The sequence below is a fragment of the Typopeltis vanoorti genome, chromosome 5, assembly GCF_054136105.1.
Source record: "Typopeltis vanoorti isolate ZY-2024b chromosome 5, IOZ_Tvanoo_1.0, whole genome shotgun sequence".
NCBI classification, from domain to species: Eukaryota; Metazoa; Arthropoda; class Arachnida; order Uropygi; family Thelyphonidae; genus Typopeltis; species Typopeltis vanoorti.
Window position 1 is genome coordinate 34,542,293 of NC_143553.1, and position 23,784 is coordinate 34,566,076.

The following is a 23,784-nucleotide window of genomic DNA, read 5'->3' on the forward strand; positions in this document are numbered from 1 at the left end:
CAGTATTTGAGGTAGAAAGATCTAAACCTCAAATGTAGAAAGGTAGCTGGATTAGATGATCTGATATGCATAAAAGTTTTTACAACTGCTGAAAAAAATCCTGAAGTCAGTTGGTTAAATCCTGATTGACTGAAGTAGAGTTATCATAGTACATATCAATAAAAAGGGTTAGATCAGTGATGTTTTAAGTAAAAATTTATGCAAGCCTATTTAAGAAGAGGCTAAGAGAAATTGTACAGAGAATGAGTTAGTGCAGGCCAAACAGAGGTTGTTAGAATCATTTCATGTTTAGGTGGATTGAAGAAATATTTCCCATTAAGAAATAATGGGAATATCACATGAATCTGTATTAAAGATTTGTAGATATGGGAAATATGACCAATTACTAAAAGAAAAGTACTACAGTTATTATAGTCTAGATGGGATATTATATCAAGTAATACGTAATCTATATTTGAGTTGTAAGTTGGCATTACAGGAAGGGAGGTACAGGAAGATAGTCTGATGTTAAATCAGGTGTGAGAGAAAGGTGCAAAAGAAAAGTTGCATTAGGCCTGATATCAAAATGGGAAATATTCAACTTAGATCTTTATTTTATGCAGATGATGTTATACTCTCCTAAATAAATTCAACACAAGCCTGTAGGATTGATTCCTTGAAATTGAATAACTGCTGCAATAAATTTTGTATGAAAATCAGATATAAAAAGACAAACGAATGTGAAAATAGGCAGGAACATTGAAAATATCATCAGTGGAAAGCAATCTAGAGGAAGACCATGGCAGCACTGAGAGGATAATATTCAAAACGACTTAATTGTGATGGGAATCCTGGAATGGACTTGAAAGCGTTTAAAACAGAAAGGAATGGAAGAAGTTGGTACTTGCAGCAAGGAACTAGAGATTGAGCAAGCTAAGGAAGAAGAAGGGTGCAAGTTTTAGTAAAAATTGCAAATTAAATATGGAAATAGACAACATAATAAGCAAGGCTGGTACTATAAGGAGTCAACTGAATAAATGCATATGGAATATCCATCAAACACTAAACTGCCTGTATAAAACTGCGAGTCTGGTTGGCTGTGTGGCCACCATATCTATATCTATCTATTTATATATAGACACACAGTATATATATATATATATATATATAATGACAGTGCTCAAATCAGTTTTAACTTATAGATCTGAGAGGTGGGTTAAAAATAAAACATCAGCAGCAGCCAAAGGTTGCTGTTAAATTAAAAATGCAAGAAAATGTGAGAAGACGATATTGGTTATTTCAAAATGAATTTCATCTTTCTTTTGATGTGTGAAGACAACATGCAGCATGGTGAATTCTAGAGAATCATAAGTTATTTGCTTGAAGTGATCTTTAACTATAACAATCATTAATATAATAACCCCACTCTATTTACCAAACTAAGAAGTATCTCAGTCAAAGCCACCATATAACATACAGTAGTGAACAAATTAATCCAAACACTCACATTTTAAAGAAAAATTTTAATTTCACAAGAAAATAAGTACAAAAATTAAACTCTTTACCTAATAATTTATATGTGCTCATCTGTTCCTAATAAGTTCATTAATTCACTTAGGCATGGACTCTACCAACATAGAACACATTTTTGTTATTTCTGCATCTCGAAACCATACTTTTATAACAGATTGTATTAACTTACTAATTATATGAAGAGCCAAAGGCTTCAATTCAGCGACATGAACTTATTTAAGTTAAGGGATATTACATCCCATATTAGCCGAATATAGAAACTATATAAAGTTCGGCGATTCCAAGCGTAAGCAAATACCTGGATAGTGCAACACCTGACCCATTTGGTAGTGCAAACTCAGGCAACTCATAGTAAGGGTGGAGCAAGCTCTGATCACTATTCACTACCCAGACTGGTTTCAACCTTTATTGAGGTCTCATCAGTGAGTAGGTAGACCTAGTTAATACCAAGTTTGTAGCGAACAGAACTTACACCCCTTCTATGAGAATTGCCAAGAAGGTGTCCTAATAAATTACTAATTATATGAAGAGCCAAAGGCTTCAATTCGATGACATGAACTTATTTAAGTTAAGGAATATTACATCCCATATTGTTTCTTAGCTGAATAAGAAACTCAAAGAGTTTCATGCTGAATATAGAAACTATATAAAGTTCGCCGATTCTAAGCATAAGCAAATACTTGGATAGTGCAACACCTGACCCATTTGGTAGCGCAAACTCAGGCAACTCATAGTAAGGGTGGAGCAAGCTCCGATCACTTTTCTTGGTATTTACCCATAATGTGAACTTAGCTCCTAAGAGTATTACTGTTCTACATTATGAGAGAAGGTCACTACCCAGACCGGTTTCAGTCTTTATTGAGGTCTCATCTTATTCGGCTAAGAAACAATATGGGATGCAATATCCCTTAACTTAAATAAGATTGTATTAAGTTATCCTTTGTATCGCAATTTAATTTTCCAAGTCACTTTTCATTATGGCCCACAAATTTTCCATTGGGTTAATGTCAGGAGAGTTAACTGGTCACTGAAACAGTTGGATGTTGTGATTTTTGAGAAGCTCTTTCACTTTTTTTTGAAGTGTGGCATGGCCAAGATCCTGTTGGAAGATGAGTTCTTATCTTTCTGATCTGTGGGACAACTTTTTTCTCCATTTTTTTATGTATTGGTCACTTTACATCATACCATCAACAGGCACAAGTGATCCTGGACTGTCATGTGTAAAACAACCCCAGAACATCTTTTTACCTGGGTGTTTAGGAGCTTGTTGAAGGTGGGTGGGAGAAGTCTTCTCAGCTGCTGATTTGCAAACATAGGGTACTCGCTCTCCTTGGATAAAGAAATAGCTCTCATCTGAGAATATGACCATCTTCCACTTATCAACAGTTTAATCTTTGTACACTTTTGACCACTGGAGCCTCTTTTTTCTGCATAGCCTTCATCAACAGTTGTTTCTTTTTTGGTCTGTGGGCAGTTCTCCTTGCTTCCAGCAATCGTTGATGGACTGTCACATCAAAAACATTAATTCCACTAGCTACCAAGTCTCTGTTTAAGTCAACAGCAGGCAGTCATCTTGGATTCATATTCCTTTTCTGTCAGGAGAAAAGGTACCTGTCTTAAACCTCTTTAAAATCACATTAACAGTACCCAAACTAACACCACACTCATTGGCCATTTGTCTTTGAGTCATGGATGTGTGCTTAGAAAGAGTACATATTTTTGAATCTTGGAGATGTATCCATTTTATAGCTACACAAAATGAATAAAACACTACAGATGTTAACTTGTTTACACTTTTATAAACACACAACACTATTAATAAACAGTGTAGAGACATTAAAACATTCAGCACTCAACCAAAATAGTGAACCAAAACTGAAAATAGTAAGCTGAAACCAAAACCAAAATTATTGTGAACTGAAACAAAAACCAAACCAAAAACTTGACAACAATTTGGGTTGTTTGGATTAATTTGTTCACTACTAGATGCTCTTCTGAAGAAAATTCGCCATAAATGCTCTTCTAAAGGAAATTCTCTATAATGCTACTATATAACATACTATAGATGCTCTTCTAAAGGAAATTTAGTATAGTAAATCTTCCATTGTAGTATATTATCCCATTGATCTATAGACATTTGATTTAGCAAGAGCTGACTGTGGTTAGTTTGTTAAAGTTAATTTGGGGCAGAAACTGTATCCATACATACACTTCCAACATAGTAATCTGGTATGGGCACTTAAATGATGATTATCATTTAAATTTAACGGAAGAATAGACATCAACAGATGATCATCATCATCAAATTCCTGATGTCTTACTTGGTATATCTTGATATATACCAAGATTAGAGTGACTGTATCTCACTGAGCATTCAATTTCACTGCACTTTCTTTTCACACTTCTTTAGCCTTAATCTTAAAGGACCATTATTTTCACTTGTCTCTTAATATTGTTGTACTTGGTATATAATCTTGATATATTCATGATGATTCTATGTTATTTTTGACCATCTAAACGTAAGAAAATTGGTGTGTGAAGTATTTTCACGACTAGGCAACTTGTATATAGATAAGGCTAGTGACTTCACATTAATTGTCATAGTATCCCATAGACTTTGTTTGCTTAAACTTGAATAAAGGATTAAACAAGAATATAATTTCTTGGCATCTGTAGAAGTCATATATGTGAAATATATGACTTCTACATTACTTCAAACTTCAACCTTCGTATTTCTTCTAAGTCTCCCACTGATGATGTTTAATAATGTTGGACTTTGGATTTGCTTGCTTCCTGGGGAGTAGATAGGCTCTACTCTGTAATGGGTTCTTAGCTCATCATACCGTGCTTTAAATACACTCAAATTCTCTGCAGACACCACACTCTCAGGCAAGGCATTCCAATCATTCACAACTCTGCATGAAAAAAACCTGCTTCTCACTCCCCTACTCACACCCTCCTTGTACAGCTTCCAGGGATGACCTCTGGTTCTCCCCTGATCTGCCACTATTTTCTGTAGAACTTCTTCAGCATTGATCCTATAACAACCCCTTAATAACTTGTAGGTCTCTATCATATCTACCCTCTTCTCCCTGTCCACCAGACTCTGCAAATTACATCTTCTCATTCTTTCCTCATACTCAACATTGACCTTAGTCAGTCACCTATGGACCCTTTCTAACATCTCTTCATCCTTCTGAAAACCAGGTGACCAAATCTGGGTACAATAGTCCATGTGTGGCCTAATCAAAGCCTTATACAATGGAACAAGAATCTCCCTACTTCTACAAGTCAGTGTCCTCTGCATCATTCCCAGAAACCTTTGTGTTGTCTTCACAATTTTGGCTATGTGTCCCCTAAATTTCAGATCTTTATCCACTATGACTCACATATCTCTTATTTCCTCCACCTCTGATAATATATCCTCACCAAGCATAAAATCTGCATCCATCTTTGTTTTCCAAATATTAAAACCTTACATTTTTCAACATTGAACTCACATCCCCATTCCCGTGCCCAATCACTCAATTTATTCAAGTCTTCTTGTAAGGCTTCACAACATCTTCATGGTTCGTTCCGACTTTGCATCATCTTCAAACAACTGAATATCTCCATCCAAATCTTCACCAATATCATTAATATACAAGTTAAACAGTAATTGAACTAAAACAGACCCCTGAGGCACACCACTAGTGACTTTCCTTTTCCTGGATATCGCTCCTCCATACACAACTTGTTGATACCTATCAGATAGCCAGTCTCCAATCCAATGCACTAATCGAATATCCAACCTCATCCACTCCAGTTTGACTATCAGCTTTTCATGCGGTAATCTATCAAAAGCCTTTGTGAAATCTAAGTATATTACTGTGTATCCTTCTCCTCTGTCCAAGGAAGCAGTCACCTTATTGTAATAAGTAAGTAGATTACTATGACCTCCCTTTAGCAAATCCATGCTTCCATCAAAGATAATACCATTGTTGTCAACCCAATTCTGGATCCTAGTTCTTGCAAGCCTCTCCAACAACTTAACCACAACACCTGACACACAGATAGGCCTATAGTTTGATGCTTGAGTTCTATCACCTCTTTTAAGAAGTGGCACAGTTTTGCCCTCCTTCCACTCCTTAGGAAGTTGACCCAGTGCAAGACTCGTATTAAAAAAAATATGTCAAGGCTGGCATCAACTCCCTGGCACATTCCTTCAGAATACGTGGTGATATATTATGAAGTCCCACAGCCTTATTTATATCTAGTTTGCTCAACTCCTCATACACCTCTTGCTCACTTACCGTCAGTCTCTCCTAATAATAATAATAATAATAATAATAATATTATGGGATACTAAGACAGTGTGACGTCATTAGCCTCTATATACAAGTAGCCCAGTTGTGAAAATACTTCACATAAACTTTGTTTGCTTATACTTGTATAAAGGATCAAATAAGAATGTAATTTATTGGCATCTTTAATGTATTTTATAACCAAGTGAAGAAACTTTTCACCAAATGGGAAGAACTGCCATTATCCATATGCTGTAGAATAACACAAAAAATATGTCTATCTGCATGCCGTCATTCTGAATACATGGATACAGATCCCATTAGGGGGGGGGGGGGAACCTTCTATTCCAGAAACATATTTAAATCAGAGAAAGACTATTCCTGGAATCTGCCTCAGTACTACATCTCCAAACTTAACCTCCCAACTGGTCAGGACATATATAAACATCCAGCAAAATCTGGATATGATGCATGCTATCTGTTGAAAGAACATAGATAAGAAGTGCAGTTTAGCTGTCATGTTTATTAGAAGACACAATAATCCTTCATGCTGAAGAGAACACTTAAGCAGATTAATTTGCGTTCATAGCTGCATCTCAGTTGCCTAGAACAAGAAACGCAGTTCCATGTTCCATATTGGGTAACTGGACTCTTATTTCGGATAGACTAAAAATATAGAAATTATTTTTATTTTTGTTTTCTCCTTTTATTGTACAATTTCTAATGCTGGGACAAAATAAGAGATCCTGCTTACTTTCTTCACATAATTATTGCATTACCTTGGAAAACCAATGTCATTTTTTAGTTTATGCTAAGTTTGTTTAATTGCTTAGTCGACAATACATTTTATTTGTTCTCGAAGAACTTAATTCAAAATAATTATTTGAAAACAAAAAAAAAAAAAATTGGCTGTTGACTTTCCAGATTATGTTATTTTTATTTTTGTTCGGCATCGTATTTTATAGAATACCTCACAAATTGTCTGAAGGATGAACTTTGACCACTTTGCTTTATAGATAATATGAAAATCTTTAATCATATCATTAAATTTATTTTCTTTATATCATAATCTGCAGTTATTTGCAATTTAACCTTCTTGGTTTCCCTGTATAATCGGTCATTACATATTGAAATAAACAGTGTTATGAGATAAATTGATATGTACTGTATTTTTCCATGTATGAGACGATACTCTTTTCTAAAATTTTTAAATCAAAAATTGGGATCGTCTTATTCACGGGGGGGGGGGTAACCGGTTGAGACACCCGTGGATGCCATGGCAAAACTGCCGGTACCTCGTCTCCGTGAACAGACTTCTGCCAATCACTAGCCTTTGTTAACTCTCGATTGATATCATTAATGGCTGATTCTGAATAAACCAATGAAAACTCTGAAAGCATTCATATGTCTGCAACTTGTTGATGTGGTAAGTTAATGCATTAACAATATTTTGAGCACTAGCCCATAAAAATGTCCAAAAATAAAAAACGACAAAGAAAATGATATACTCGGAACTGAAAGTGATGTATAATTTCTTAGTATGTATCTTAAAAACGTCTTATACACGGAAAAATATGGTATATATTTTCTGCTAGTTTCGATATTATGCTCCAATTTTAAAGTAAGCAATACTTTTGCTTATAGTCTATCATTCAAAATATGTATAGCTGCATGTGTCACACGTGAAATTTCATTTCCATATTTTTACAATAGAATTGAACTTGTATTTTACCTTTGATGGCTTAATCGTGCCCCCCCCCCCCCACTGCAGCACTATCACACAACTGAAAACTGCTATGAAACGTAGCTGCAGTTTTTATTTAATTCATTATTTTTCCACAGTAATTGTTCTTGTGAATAATTGCTGTGGAAAAATTACTAACAATTATCTTGTGAACAGTTTTGAAAATAAAGGGTCCTCTTACTCCTCTTCCCCCCCCCCCCAAAAAAAAAAGCTCAGTCCTTATCCAACACATATTATTATTAAGTTTAAGGGAGATGGTAAATCCCGTATTATTGTACAGCCGGGTACGAAACTCGGATCGAAATCCATCGAATCCTAGAGTTTCATGCCGAAAAAACTATCATCGAGCCCAAGTGTAAGTAATCACTTGGGAAGTACAACACCAGGGCAACTCGCAGAAAAGGTGGAACAAGCTCTGTCACTGTCCTTAATATTCTCTCATAATATAAAACGCAGCTCCTAGGAGATGTATTGCTGTTTTACATTATGACAAAAGGTCACTACCCAGACCGGTTTCAACCCTTTTTGAGGTCTCATCAGTGAGTAGGTAGACCTGGAATATCAAAGTTTTTAAGTGAACCGAACTTACATATACCTCTACTAACGAATTGCTAAAATGGTGTACTTATATATTGTTATTACTACTATAACAAGCCAAAAGGATATTTTATCGGCGATATAAGTTAAGTTTAAGGGAGATGGTAAATCCCGTATTATTGTACAGCCGGGTACGAAACTCGGATCGAAATCCATCGAATCCTAGAGTTTCATGCCGAAAAAACTATCATCGAGCCCAAGTGTAAGTAATCACTTGGGAAGTACAACACCAGGGCAACTTGCAGCAAAGGTGGAGCAAGCTCTGTCACTGTCCTTAGTATTCTCTCATAATGTAAAACGCAGCTCCTAGGAGATGTATTGCTGTTTTACATTATGAGAAAAGGTCACTACCCAGACCGGTTTCAACCCTTTTTGAGGTCTCATCAGTGAGTAGGTAGACCTGGAATATCAAAGTTTTTAAGTGAACCGAACTTACATATACCTCTACTAACGAATTGCTAAAATGGTGTGCTTATATATTGTTATTACTACTATAACAAGCCAAAAGGATATTTTATCGGCGATATAAGTTAAGTTTAAGGGAGATGGTAAATCCCGTATTATTGTACAGCCGGGTACGAAACTCGGATCGAAATCCATCTAATCCTAGAGTTTCATGCTGAAAAAACTATCGGCGAGCCCAAGTGTAAGTAATCACTTGGTTTCGTACCCGGCTGTACAATAATATGGGATTTACCATCTCCCTTAAACTTAACTTATGTTGTCTGTAAAATAGCCTTTTGGCTTGTTACATATTATTATTATTATTATTTAGGCCTCCAAGGAGTCAAATGACTCATCGTGGGAGGTCTTTCCTAGGAAACTCAAGTCTATTCAGACTCGTGGGGGGGATCCCTCCTAGTAAACACGAAGTCTATCATACCACTCCTTAAACTCATTGACCGTTCTCACTCTCACCACTCTATCAGGCAATGCATTCCACGGTTCAACCACCCTCCATGCAAAGAAACCTCTCCTCACCCTCTTGCTCACAGTTTCCTTTCATAACTTCCAGGGATGGCCCCTTGTTCTCACTCCTTCCTGCTGTTCAACCAAGCAAAAGAACTTCCCAGTGTCAACCCTGTAACCACCTCTCAGCAGTTTAAAAGTCTCAATCATATCACCTCTCCTTCTATCCACCAAACTCTGCAGTCCACATTCCCTCAGCTGATCCTCATAACTAACATTGTACAGTCCTGAAACTGTCTTTGTTATCTGCCTTTGTACCCTCTCTACAGTTAATTTATCCCCCTTCAAATCCTGGGGACCAAATCTGAGAACAATAGTCTAAGTGTGGTCTGATCAGGGTCTTATACAACATAATGATATGCACCTATTTTTTTTTTTTTAATTCAAATATTTCTTTCTTTCTTAAATAATTGCATCAAATAATTTATAAGTTTTGATAATAAAAGTGAAATTGTGATTTTTATAAATTAAGAAATTATTTTGACAAATATTGTATCAGACTGTAAAAGAAATATCTATATTTCCATTTAGGATATAATTGAATACAAAACAAGACATTGCTAATGTATTTTGAACTACTGCTTAAGACTCTTTAGTGTGACTTCTGAAGAAGTGGTTTTCCTTTCTCAGTAGATTGAGAGTAATCTAAGCTTTTAGCTTTTACCTCCAGTTGAGAAGATTGTCTAGTATTTCTAAGTTTTTTCCAGCAGCAGTAAAAGAGTTTTGTACAATACAAAAGAGAACAAAAAAACGGGTCTTGCTTTCCATACCACTTCCACTGGACACGATGTACTCTGGCAAAAAATGACGATGTCATACATAGAAAACAACAGTTATATAAGAAAATTTAAAGAAGCTGCTAATATGCTAAAAAAACCCAACCCAATGCCATAAAAATCAAGGTTTAATTCTCCATCAAGTGTGGTCAGCTCTAATAAAAAATCTACCTCAATCTGAACTCGGACTGTATGAACGAGAACAAGAACACGTGACATCGTCCAGTATTGTTCAACGTCAGTAACGTTTTATATCTGCATTCTGTTATTTGAGTTTATGAATAGCCAGACGGTTATGATTTGTATTTATTAATTCTCTTGTTTAAACTTTAATTTATACTATTTATCCCCTGAAAATGTAAATCCTACGATTTACGAAACTTGTCAGGAACTATTATTTCAGTATTTTGTATAACTGAATAATAAAAAATGTGGTGTAATCACTGAAATATATCTTGTAAACAACCCAGTCGGGTTGGTGTGTCTCCCCTATGTGATGTCATCAGCTCATTTCTTTGTCACACACATACAGATGGAAAAGATAAGCTCCTGGAATGGCTCGCCCGTTCATGTTTGCTACCTTATGTTAGTGCGTGCATTCACTAAAACATTCGTTAGCCGAGTCCAAAAAAACAGCGAAAAAAATCTTCGTTAGCCAAAAAATTCGTTAGCCGGGTCACTCGTTAGCCGAGGTATCACTGTAGTCCAGAATTGGAGGTACCTGCTTCAGCAGATAAAGCCTAATAAATCAATATTATTGGCTTACTTCAAAGTGGTAAAATGTAGTAATAGATATTGAATACTCTCTGTGAAAACTTTCAAACCAGTAGAAAATTAGAGTAGTTATTTATAATTCAGTTCCAGGACTAGAGAGAGAGATGAGGAGGAGGGAATGCAGTTGGAAATCTTCAAAATTAGCATAAATTTTGAATCAGTCTGTGCAGAATATGTTTCAGAATACAGTATATATTTAACAAAGCTTCATTGTCATGTAAAGTTGTCTCATTGAGTTGCAAAGAAAATTCTATGGTTTCTAAATCATCACAAAGTTTTTTTTTTTCCAGTGTCCTTTGCCATTCATCAATTCTTGTTGATATTGAACTATTGCTGAGAGGAATTGACATCATGGTATTTTTACCTGGGCCAATCATTGTATCTAAAACTTCCTTTATAGCCAGTAAGATGAGAGTTTTGCCAGTAGTATGTGGTTTTCCACATTTGGCAATTAATTTTGAAAGTCCCTTCTCTTGTTGGTTACTTTGTGTTGCAACCAACCCTTTAAATCTAGGGTGATTTTTAAATTTAGTCTTGAATTCACAGAAGTACTCCACATCCTTTTTTGCTTTATTCGGATGCTTTGTTCTGAAATGCTCAATCATTCTTGAAGGCTTCGTTTGAGAAAGTTTTTTTCACATATTAAGCACACTGGTAACTGGAATAACTCCATAATTTAGATATTCACTTGAATATTGACAACTTTCGTTTTTCACTCATTTTAGTGGGTTACAGTGCTACACAATATCAACACAGTACCACGGACTAGATGTAAATTGTAAACCAGGGTTGTCAGATAGGTGTTAGGAAAAGTAGCAGATAAAGTTTCAGTAAAGAAATACCGTGAGTAGACATATTACTAACTATTATAATAACGGAATTAACTCACGTAAATTATTCTTTATTCGTAGAATTTTCACCTGAGTATCACAGGCGTCATCAGTACAGGTACAGGGCTAATTAAACAATAACTGTTATATTCACAAAGCGCCACCTAAGTAGCTAAGGTTAAATTTCCTAAATTTATTTAATTATTATTATTAATTTATTTATTAATTATGTTTTTAGAATTATTTAAATTTAATTATTTAATTATTAAATAATTATTTAATTATTCAATTATAATAATTAAATTTTTTTTTTTTAAATAAATATATATATATGTGTATACAATTATATGTTAGGAAAGATTTACTGCTTTATAAAGTACTATCTCCCACAAGGGGGAAAGATGTAGACCATCGGATCTGTTTAGGTTAGGGGAGTGAAGTAATGTTTCACATGTTTCTTTGTATAACTGTTCCATTAGGAACCGACTTTTGTGAATTACTTTTGTCTTGTTCCACTTAACTGTATGTCTGGTGTTGATGGCGTGTTCTGCAATTCCAGACTGTTCAGGTTCAAGGTACTGGATGTACGACTGGTGCTCTTCTAACCGGACCTAAGCAGATCTTCCTGTTTGTCAGAAATATGATAATCCATATGATCAGGGAATCTCGTAGACACCAGGATAGCTGAGATGTGAGAGCTTGTCCTTTGGAGACATTAGGAATGTGGAGATTTTTCTGATGGGTCGAAAAGCCACACAGATATTTAGTGATTTTAGCACCTTAGCTATGCATTCACTAACCCGTGTACATAGGGGATAGGTATACGTGTAGGTTCTTCTGTACTTGAAGAGGATGCTGGAGCACGACTACTTAAAGCTCTTTTTATGGAGGACTTCTTATAGCTATTGGATATGAAGGAGGAATTAATATACTGTTTGTTCTTCAGAAGAACTTTTACAAAAAGAATTATAGTATATTAATTCGTCCTTCATATCCAATGGCTATAAGAAGTCCTTCATAAAAAGAGCTTTTCCCTAACACTTATTACTCCCCTCAGCATTCACAGTGCCCTCATGGAGGGGGCGCTGCTACCACCCAGATTAAGAACCACTGTACTAAAACAAGAGCACCCTTTAACAAATCCATCTTGACTCTCACAGATAACATTACCCTCATTTGCCAAAAGACGTGTATAGTCTCTCACTAATTTCTCCAAGATCTTAACAACTACTGATGAAACACAAACTGGTCTATAATTTTTTTTCTTTCTTTTAAGGTTACATGGTGATCAGCATTCATTTTATGAATTTAGGGACACAAAACACGTGTTGAAATGATTATTTTACTAATTATTAATAAAATAACACTTGATGTTTCAACCCCTGTATTGAGGGTTATCATCAGAAGGATACATGTGTATAGGGAACCAAGCTACATGCTTTTGCACTCTATACTGGTAAATTAAATCTACGCTGTTAATTAATCTTTTTCTTAGCCTGACCTCTCGCGATAAATAAATAAAATAAAATAAAAAAGGAAAGAAAATTAAAACAATTTTTAAAAAAATTACAATAATTAATAAATAAAATAAATAAACAAACTAAAATAAACTCTGCTAAAGTCCTCATGTACTAAGATTCTTCTGGATTTGTACAGTTCAAGTTGCTATTGAACTTGTAGTGGGATTTTTCTTTGGCTTGTTCTGGTTGCTATAAAGGTTGCAAATGGGTCCTCCACATTCTTGGAATGGTTAGGCCATAATTTTTGTTCAGATTTGGATTATGTTTGATCATTTCACATTCTTCTTTAAATTTCCTCCCGAACCAAGGTTTGGTGTGGTGTAGGGACTTGGTATTTTTCCAATCAATTCTGTAGTATGTTTGGAGTGCATGGTCAGAAAGGCCGGTTTTTTCAAAATGGAGGTATTTAATGTGTTGTTTGTGTTCATCCTTCCTGATTGGGATAGGTTCGCCCAGTTTCCCCTATGTATGGTAGGTTACATGTGCATTGTATTTTGTATACCTCTGGGTGGGCTAGGTGCGGAAGAGGATCTTTGGAAGAACTGAGTAGGTGTCTTAATTTTGTCGGGGGTTTAAAGGTGGTTTTGATGTTGTATTTGTGTAGTGTTCTGTCTATTTTTTCGGAAATGCCTCTATCATGAGGTATGGCAATAGCATTCTTGAAATCTTTTTTGTTTTTACTACTCTGTAGAGGATCTTGTGAATAGTTTTTTTACTGTATCCATTTTTTATGAATGTATAGTTGATGATTTTGTATTCCTGGTTTAGAGCTTGTTCATTTGAACAAATAGTTTGAGTTCTGTGTTTAAGGGTGCTCATGACAGCTAGTTTTTGTGTTGGGTGGTGATAAGAATTTTTGTGTATGTACTGGCCAATGTGGGTAGGTTTGCGGTAGACTGAGAAGGAGAGACAGCCTGAGGGAAGATGTGTGACGAGTTTGTCTAGGAACAGAAGAGAGTATTTTTTTCCCTATTTCAATGATGAATTGGATATGTTTGTGTTGTTTATTCAGGTGGCTAAGGAATGTATTTAGTGCTTTGCGGCCTTGGTCCAAATGGCAAAAATATTGTCGACGTATCTAAGCCAAATTTTGAGCTTTAGGCACGCTGACTCTAGAGCTCGTTGCTCAAAGTCTTCCATATAAAAGTTAGCTATTGGGGGGGGGGGAGAGTGGTGAGCCCATGGCAGTACCCTCTTTTTGAAGGTAAAAATTGTTTTTCCACACGAAATATCCGGAGTGGAGTATGTGGGCAAAGAGGGCCGTGATGTCGTGCGGAAATATGTTCTGTAGGAGCAAGATAGTATCATTGATCGAGATATTGGTGAAAAGGGAAGTTATGTCAAAGCTGACTAATAAATCATCATCGTTGAGTGTAATGTTTTTAATTTTGTTTATGAAATGTTGTGTATTTTTTATGTAGGAAGGGGACTGACCTACCAATTCCTTAAGTGTGACCGCTGATTTTGTGGCTAAGTGGTAATTTCGGCTGTCGATTCCTTCAACAATTGGACGTTGCGGTGTGTCTGATTTGTGTATTTTTGGCAGGCCATAAATTCTGGATGTGTGGGCATAATGAGGTATTAGTTTTTTGTTGTTTCTTCCAGCCATGTGTTAACAGATTTAATTAATTCAGTTTTCCTTTTTGATACGTTTTGTGGGGTTGTAGTTTACCATTTGGTAGGTGTTGTGGTCTGATATCAAATGGTTCATTTTTTCTATGTAAGTTGTCCGGTCTAAAACGACAGTGGTATTCCGTTTATCTGCTTTTGCAATTATAATGTCCTGGTTATTTTTTAGGGATTTAAGGGCCAGTTTTTCTGTTTTGTTTAGGTTGCTGCTTAATTTTTTGTTTGAATTTAATATACAAGATGTTTCCATGTGTATTTTATCAGCTAGATTAGTGGGAAGGGATCTTAAACCTCTCTTGATATGATAAATGATATCAAGTTTGTTTACTGATCTCGGCGCAATGGCGTAGTTTAGACCTTTCTCCAGCAGTGAGAGTTCACCTTGGGTGAGATTGTAGTTTGATTGGTTGATAACCAGGCCGTGGTCCGATGGTGGTTGGTTGCTCCTAACTTTGTTTGTGGGTGATTGGCTGCTCATTTTGTTATGGCATCCTGATTGTCTTGTACTTTCATGTTGTTGTAGTGCTTGAAACTTCATTATTAATTTTTCCTTGTTTTTCAGTAATAGGTGCTTCGCCGAGTTGTCTGTACTTGAATATCCCAAATTTCTGGATAAACGTAGTCATCTTGTATACTAAATTCAAACAAAAAATTAAGCACCAACCTAAACAAAACAGAAAAACTGGCCCTTAAATCCCTAAAAAAATAACCAGGACGTTATAATCACAAAAGCAGATAAAGGGAATGCCACTGTCGTTTTTGATCGGACAACTTATATAGAAAAAATGAACCATTTGGTATAGGACCACAACACCTACCAAATGGTAAACTACAACCCCATGAAACGTATCAACGTATTAATTAAATCCAATAACACATGGCCAGAAGAAACAACAAAAAAACTAATACCTCATTATGCCCACGCCCAGAATTTATGGCCTGCCAAAAATACACAAAGCAGACACACCGCTACGTCCGATTGTTGAAAGAATCGACAGCCCAAATTACCACTTAGCCAAAAAATTAGCGGCCACACTCAAGGAACTGGTAAGTCAGTCCCCTTCCTACATAAAAAATACACACATTTCATAAACAAAATTAAAAACATTACACTCAATGACCATGATTTATTAGAGTCAGCTTTAACATAACTTCCCTTTTCACCAATGTCCCAATCAATGATACTATCTTGCTCCTACAGAACATATTTCCACACGACATCATGGGCCTCTTTTCCCACATACTCCGCTCCGGATATTTCGTGTGGAAAAACAATTTTTATCTTCAAAAAGAGGGTACAGCCATGGGCTCACCACTTTCCCCCCAAATAGCTAACTTTTATATGGAAGACTTTGAGCAACAAGCTCTATAGTCAGCATGCCTAAAGCCCAAAATTTCACTTAGATACATCGACGATATTTTCGCCACATGGCCACGAAGCACTAAATACATTCCTTAGCCACCTATTCACCATTGAAATAGAAAAAAAAAACAACTCTCTTCCATTCCTAGACACACTCGTTACACGTCTTCCCTCAGGCTGTCTCTCCTTCTCAGTCTATCGCAAACCTACACACACACAGGCCAGTACATACACAAAAATTCTTATCACCACCCAACACAAAAACTAGGTGTCATAAGCACCCTTAACCAAGGATACACAATCATCAACCATACATTTATAAAAAATGGATACAGTAAAAAAAACTATTCCCAAGATCCTCCACAGAGATACTAGTAAAAACAAAAAAGATTTCAAGAATGCTATTGTCATACCTTAGTTGGAAGCATTTCCGAAAAAATAGACAGAACACTACACAAATACAACATCAAAACCACCTTTAAACCCTCGACAAAATTAAGACACCTACTCATTTCTTCCAGAGATCCTCTTCCGCACCTAGCCCACCCAGGGGTATACAAAATACAATGCACATGTAACCTATCATACATAGAGGAAACTGGGTGAACCATCCCAATCAGGAAGGACGAACACAAACAACACATTAAATACCTCCATTTTGGAAAAACCGGCCTTTCTGACCACGCACTCCAAACATACCACAGAATTGATTGGAAAAATACCAAGGCCCTACACAACACCAAAACCTGATTCGAGAGGAAATTTAAAGAAGCATGTGAAATGATCAAACATAATTCAAATCTGAACAAAAATGATGGCTTAACCATTCCAAGAATGCGGAGAACCCATTTGCAACCTTTAGAGCATCCAAAACAAGCCAAAGAAAAATCCCACTACAAGAAGACTTGGTGAAGTTTTTTTTCCTTAACATTCAATAGCAACTTGAACTGTACAAGTCCTGAAGAAAATCATAGTATAACAATCTGAACTGTACAAATCCAGAAGAATCTTAGTACATGAGGACTTTAGCAGAGTTTATTGTAGTTTGTTTATTTATTTTTTTATTTAATTTTTTTAATTTTCTTTCCTTTTTTATTTTATTTATTTAGTTATATATTTTTCAATTTTTATTTTATTTAATTATCACTAGTGGTCAGGCTAAGAAAAAGATTAATTAACATCGTACATTTAATTTACCAGTATAGAGTGCAAGAGCATGTAGTTTGGTTACCTATACACATGCATTCTTCTGATGATGTTCTCCGTACAGGGGTCGAAACGTCAAGTGTTATTTTATTAATAATTAGTAAAATAATCATTTCAACACGTGTTTTGTGTCCCTAAATTCATAAATATGGTCTATAATTTGACACTTCCAGTCTGCTACCACCCTTATGCAGTGGCACTAAAAAAGCACTAAACCTTCTTTCCACTTTGGGTACCTTTCCTTTGGCCAGACTTTTATTTGAAAAGCCAGGTCAGTGGAGCTGTCAGTTCTTCAGCACATTTTCTCAAAACCTGGGCAATTCCATCCAGTCCCACTTCTTTATTGACATCCAGAGTACTGAACCTGCACTATCCCTGTAGTATTAAAACCTACTTCTCCAGGATGAAATACCCCTAATAAAGTGTTCATTGAACAACTCCACTATGTCCTTTGCATTAGTCACTCTGTTACCATTTTTATCAAGCAATGTCATTCTTCCACAATCATTTCTTATCCTACTGGCCACATAGCTAAAAATTCCTTAGGATTTTCTTTGGATCTCAGGGTCAATCTCTTCTCTTTTCATATTCCAGTTTTGCCTTCCTTACCATACTAATCATTCTCCTGTCCTGAGTTTTATTTTCTTCATGGATCTGCTCTCCACCTGTTATTTGTTCCTTTAGATTCCTTTAGAACCTATAGTTCCTTTTTGATATTGTTTGTCATCCACTTTATACCAAATCGTGTCCTCTTCTTCACTCATGGTATACAGCTTACTATCGCTTCTAATAAATATTCCTTTACAATTTCCCAAGCACTAATGATATCTCGCACTTTCAATTCTTCCCTCACTGGAACTGCCCCAAGTTGATATCTAAGAGTATTATAATCACCTGTCTTATAATTCTACATACATTCCCCTCTCTTTGATACTCCTGCATGTCTGTTCATCTTCCAAATCAAAACTACATGATCACTCTCTCCATCTGGGGGCAGAGATGCTATCTCAGTTATTATCAGCTCTTCTGATGCTATGTGATCAAATCCAAAACTTTTGAACCTCGTGTTTGTTCTACTACATGTTGCCCAAGACATTTATCCCTCAAGAATTCTAGAAATTCCATTCCCTTATTACTACATGCAGTTTCCTCATCCTAATTTATACTGCTGTTATAAATTAGGAAGAGGAAACTCTTCCTAATTTACACTGTTATGGGAGTTACAATCTCCCATAACAATCATTCTTCTTGCACTTGCCAAGTTCAACTACCTAACCATCTCCTGCTCCTCTCATCTATGCTCCCTAGCAACACCCCACTAAATATCCTGTCTTGCTCACCTCTACCTCACACCATATGCTTTCACAACCATTAGTGCCATTGCACTCCAAATCCTCTTCTGATGGGACATAAGTCATCACTGACAACTTTTCCAACTACACTGTTAGCTTTCACTCTTCTCAATAACCTCTTGATATTCATGCTCACATGCTTCTTATGTTCACTTAGATCATTTATCTCCACAACCACCATTAATTCTCTTGCTTGTTTCTTCCTCGCATTCAATGCCTGAATTATCCTATTCATTCTCCCTTCTGGATGGCAGACCTTAAGGATTCTCCCATTAACTAATTCTCTAACTATGGAATCTCCTTAAGCTACTATCCTGTTATCACTCATCTCCTCTGTTTTATTTCATTCTATTTTTTGTGCACTTTGTTACTTTCCAATTTCTGCCTAATATCACTTCACATATTTCTCATTTTGTTTTTTATTTTCAGTAACTGTTTCATAAAATCCTGCATTCCGACAATTTCACTCTCTGTCACCCCCATAGTCTAGCTACCACTCGTTCTGCCACACCTTACTTCTGTTTCCTCATTCATACTTTCTTTCACTTCTCTTATCACTAACTTTTGCTTCTATTTTATTGCATTCTTTCGCTCCCTTGGCTATAGATACTGTTAGTAATTAAATAATAAGGTATGTTATTAGTGTTGAAAAATTTTTGACCCTGTAACTGAATTGCTATAGTTCAAAAAATGCAGTAGTTAATAATTATTGAAACTTGTAGATCTTAATTATTTAAACTTAGGCATAATACCTAGAATATCTTCAGTTCACAGTTCTGATATGAGGATGCTATAGGAAATTGACCAAGTAGAATAATTTGATTCTGAATAGGATTTGATGCTAAATTTCTGATTTATCTAAATCACATCTTTCATAATTATTAACTAGTAGTAATCCCCCCCCCCCACTTTCCCTTGATATATACAAATTACCAAACTTTACAGTAGACAGATTTAATGCATGATACCTTATTATACAAAACTATTATTGAAATAACTAAGACCATTTAGTTGTGATAATCAGTTACTTTATGCACAATTTAGCTCAGCAATTGGAGCACATTTTTGTTTTAAAATAGTTCATCTTTGAGTAAATTCTATGTTTTTGTATGTTATTTAATAAATTAATTTTTTAATATATTTCAGGTACTTGAAAGAGTATGACTACTACGAAAGATGTCTTCGTGAACAGCAGCTACGAAAGAAGCCTCCAAAACGTTATTCTTTAAATTCAAAAAATAGTATTGGTTGTTTCTGTTTTGGTGGAAAAGATAAAGGAAAAAAATTTAAAATTTTATGATGTTTAAGAGAATAAATGAATGGAGAGGACCATAATAGAACTCGTAAAATAGCTTCAAGGTCTAAGAAAATTTCTATGATATAGACATATTTTTGGAGTTTTGAGTGTTTTTCTGTTTTCATAAATTTCCTTTCATCTATCATTTTAGAAAAAGACAAAATACTCCAAAATATAATGTGCAATGAGACAGGTTTTCACTCATGTTTTTCATATTATTTATTTTCTGCATGTAGGTCGATGATTAAGTTAGATATTGATAAGAATATATGTACACGTGTGGTACATATGCATTCATGCATGGCAAACAGAAATTTTCACATTCATTCATTAATAATATATGCTGCAACTATTGCTAATTTTAACCATGTAGGAGACAAGTGTTTATTTTTTTAAAAATTATCTTCATTCTTGAATATGTATAAAATTTTTTTAAAAGAAAGTAATGAATGCCTGTTCATGTTTCTTGACTGTGTAAATGTAATTTTCTTAACTCAGCCATACACATTCATGAGTTGTTAATCCAATATTTGATTAATATTTTTTTTACTGAAATGTACATTGGTGTAAGTGCTTTCTAAACTTAAAATATTTTAAATATCATTAAATATTTATTATTATTATTATTTGATTCCTAAGAAGTCACAAGCCTCATCATGGGTGCAATCTTCTGGGTTACATTCACCACCTTTGCAATGCGTCCTCTAAACTTCACATATTTACCAATTATCACCTCATGATCCCTTCTTGTCTTCTCCACTTCCATTAGCTTGAATACAGGAATAGAGTATGCAGCCTCCTCGGATCCCAAATTTCAATACCTTACATTTAGTTGCATTAAACTGACATCCTTATTTTCATTTGACCATCTGTCCAGCTTATTTAAATTCTTCTGAAGTGCTGCCATATCTGCACTATTAGCAACAACATTTCAAAACTTCATATCATTGTTCCTGCAACCCAGTGGCCATGTTATTCACATAAAGGTCAAAAACAAAGGTCCCAGTACTGATTTTTGTGGAACTCCTTTCTGTTGATACAACTCCCATGCACAACTCTGATATAATTATATTGTCTCTCATTTTTGTCTGAACATACTTTGAATTACAAACTGTTTCAGTCCTTGAAAAAATATAACTTTTTTCTAATTTATGGTTCATATAAATAAGATATATATCTGTCTATGTACCTTCATAAATAATTTGAGTTTTGCGATGCTTGATCAAGGGAATTGGTGATTCAGTGGCAAATCCTGAGGGAAGCATTGATTGATTCAGCCAGAGGGGTATGTGGTGAGGTTGTCTGCAAGGACAGAAAAATTAGAACTCCATGGTGGACACAAGAAGTTAAAGAGGCAATGAAGGAAAAGAATAAAGCATATCAAAAGTTCCTGGCAAATAAGTTACCATGTGTGCTTAGAGAATACAGAGACAAATGTAAGAAAGCTAAACACTGTGTAAAACTAGCTAAACAAAAAGCTTCATGGGAAGACTTTGGTAAGAAAATAGAATATAAATATCAGAGAGGTGGCAAGATCTTCTGGAAGTTGTTGAAAAAGCTTTGAAATGTAGGAAAGAGTGCTGTGAAAAGAATTAGAGATGATAAATGTGACTTGAAAACTGGAGAAAAAGATATCCTTGATGTATGGAGTAATTACTTCGAAGAATTGCTAAATGAAACATGTGACAGCAGAGTTGTAAAAAGCACTCAACAAGCATGCAATCAAGAATACATATCCATACTTGAAGTAGAAAAAGCCATTAAAAGCCTGAAATGAGAAAAGGCAGCTGGAGTAAATGATATTCAACCAGAAATGCTCAAGAATGGAGGTATAAAAGTCTTGCAGTGGCTGTACTGCATAGTTCAGAAGGCCTGGATAGAGAGACAAATTCCTGATGATTGGAGTAGAGCTCTCATAGTACCCATATATAAAAAGGGAAATAAAACTGAATGTGAGAATTACAGAGGTATTTCCCTATTGAGTGTTCCTGGTAAAATTTATGCAAGTATACTTGAGAAAGTTGAGAAGGATGGTGGAAGAGAAGCTTGGTGAAGAACAAGCTAGATTCAAGCCAAATAGAGGCCATCGGATCAGATTTTCACTTTATGACAAATAGTTGAGAAATCAATGGTAATATAACAGAGATCTGTATATTTAAGATTTTTAGATCCTTGTCTAGTGTCAGACAATGATGTACATTATCCCCTCTGTTATTCATTATCTATATGGATCACGCTATGAAGGAAAGTGGAAATAAACCTGATATCAAAATTGGAGATGTGGATGATGTTATACTTCTAAATAAATCCAGTACAAGGCTGTAAGATTCCCTGGCTAAATTGAACAACTGCCTTGTGAATGGAGAAGCTATAGAACAAGTAAAAAATTTCAGCTACTTAAGCACGATTTTTAGTGAATATGGTAAATTAAATATGGAAATAGACAACAGAATCAACAAAGGTGGTATGGCAGGAAGTTAACTGAATGAATTTATATGGAATAAGAGAGAAATTAGTCAAAACACTAAATTAGCTGTATACAAGACAGTATTCAAACCAATTTTAACTTATGGATCTGAGAGCTGAGTTAGAATTAGACACTTGATCAAAGACTAGAGACCGCAGATATGATAGTCAGAAAGATTAGAGGGATGAACAGATGTGATCAGTAGCAATATCATATTAAAAATGAGGATATTAGGAAAGAACTTAACATTGTTAGCATTCAGGAATATGTTAATAGAACTAATCTCAGGTGGTATGGTCACTTAAACAGATTAACAAAAGTGTTCTCTGCCAGGTTGGCAGGAAAAAGACCCAGAGGAAGACCAAGATATAGGTGGATTGATACAGTAAAAAGTGCCTTAGAAAACAGAAATATAAGATGTGATAATGTTGGAATCTTAACAGGTAATAGATTGATTTTGAGAAAAATTGTAGATCGGAAATCAGTAATGATGTAAGTTTTTCATGTAGTACTATCATATCCTGTACACACCCTTTGAGGTATGTCAGGAATTTGATGATGATGGTCAAGATAATTTTTCTGTCTAGAGGTTTTGAATTATTTGTGTGTGCGTTAGAAATAATGAGATTGTATTTATATTATATATTAAATATTTCCTCTCTTTCTGGATGAAAACATGGATTTCTTATCTTGTGTGGAGATTTATAGATTCATAAATCCAAGAAACTTGATATTTGCAGAGCATAACTGAATATTATGTTGTATGCCAGTCCTCTTGTTGTGACAGAATGTCACAGCATATATATATATATATATTAAATATTTCCTCTCTTTCTGGATGAAAACATGGATTTCTTATCTTGTGTGGAGATTTATAGAAAAGTTTATGACATTGGCAGTTCTTTTATGTGGAAAAATTCTTGGATTTTATGAAATAAATCCTTTAGTAAACAATAGCTAACTAATCTAACAGACAGATTAAGTTGCATGTTCATGGCTGAGGAATGAGTGCTTGAAAGGAGAGTTGTTCTTTCTCTCATTATCACTTTCCATTTCTGCTCGAATAAGTATTTATAAAGTAAAATTGGTGCTTTATGAAGGTTCGTCCACTAGTTTTTATATTTTCATCTCAGATCAAGAGTATGTAAACTTTTGAATTAAACTTCATTGTGTAAAAAATTTTATCATTGAACTGTCATGCTTTTTTCCCCCCCATTCTATAGAGGCATTGATAAGAAAAAATCAGTGAAAAAAATCTGCTGTATATTATTGCAAAGTATCTTTGAAGTATCTCCATAGCATATTTAATAGCATAACTGTTGTTTTGTTGGAAAGAGCCAGATTTTAATTTTGTGACCTAAGAAACATTTGCAAAGATTTTAAACTTGAGATGAATTAGTTGGCTTATATAGAGTTTAAAGATATGGAAACTGTGGCCCTGAGGAAAAATAACATCAGCAGGATG

The 23,784-nt window shown here is 35.1% G+C and overlaps 1 protein-coding gene across 1 annotated transcript in view; it reads left to right on the forward strand.

Moving 5' to 3' along the window:
• Window positions 1-20,393, forward strand: part of LOC150106305 (rho-related BTB domain-containing protein 2-like) — a 363,993-nt gene extending 343,600 nt beyond the window's left edge. The window contains 1 exon segment of the mRNA XM_090392338.1: window positions 19,702-20,393. Coding sequence (XP_090248464.1) covers window positions 19,702-19,855 — 154 coding nt within the window. The 3' untranslated portion in view covers window positions 19,856-20,393.
• The last annotated feature ends 3,391 nt before the right edge of the window (window positions 20,394-23,784 follow it).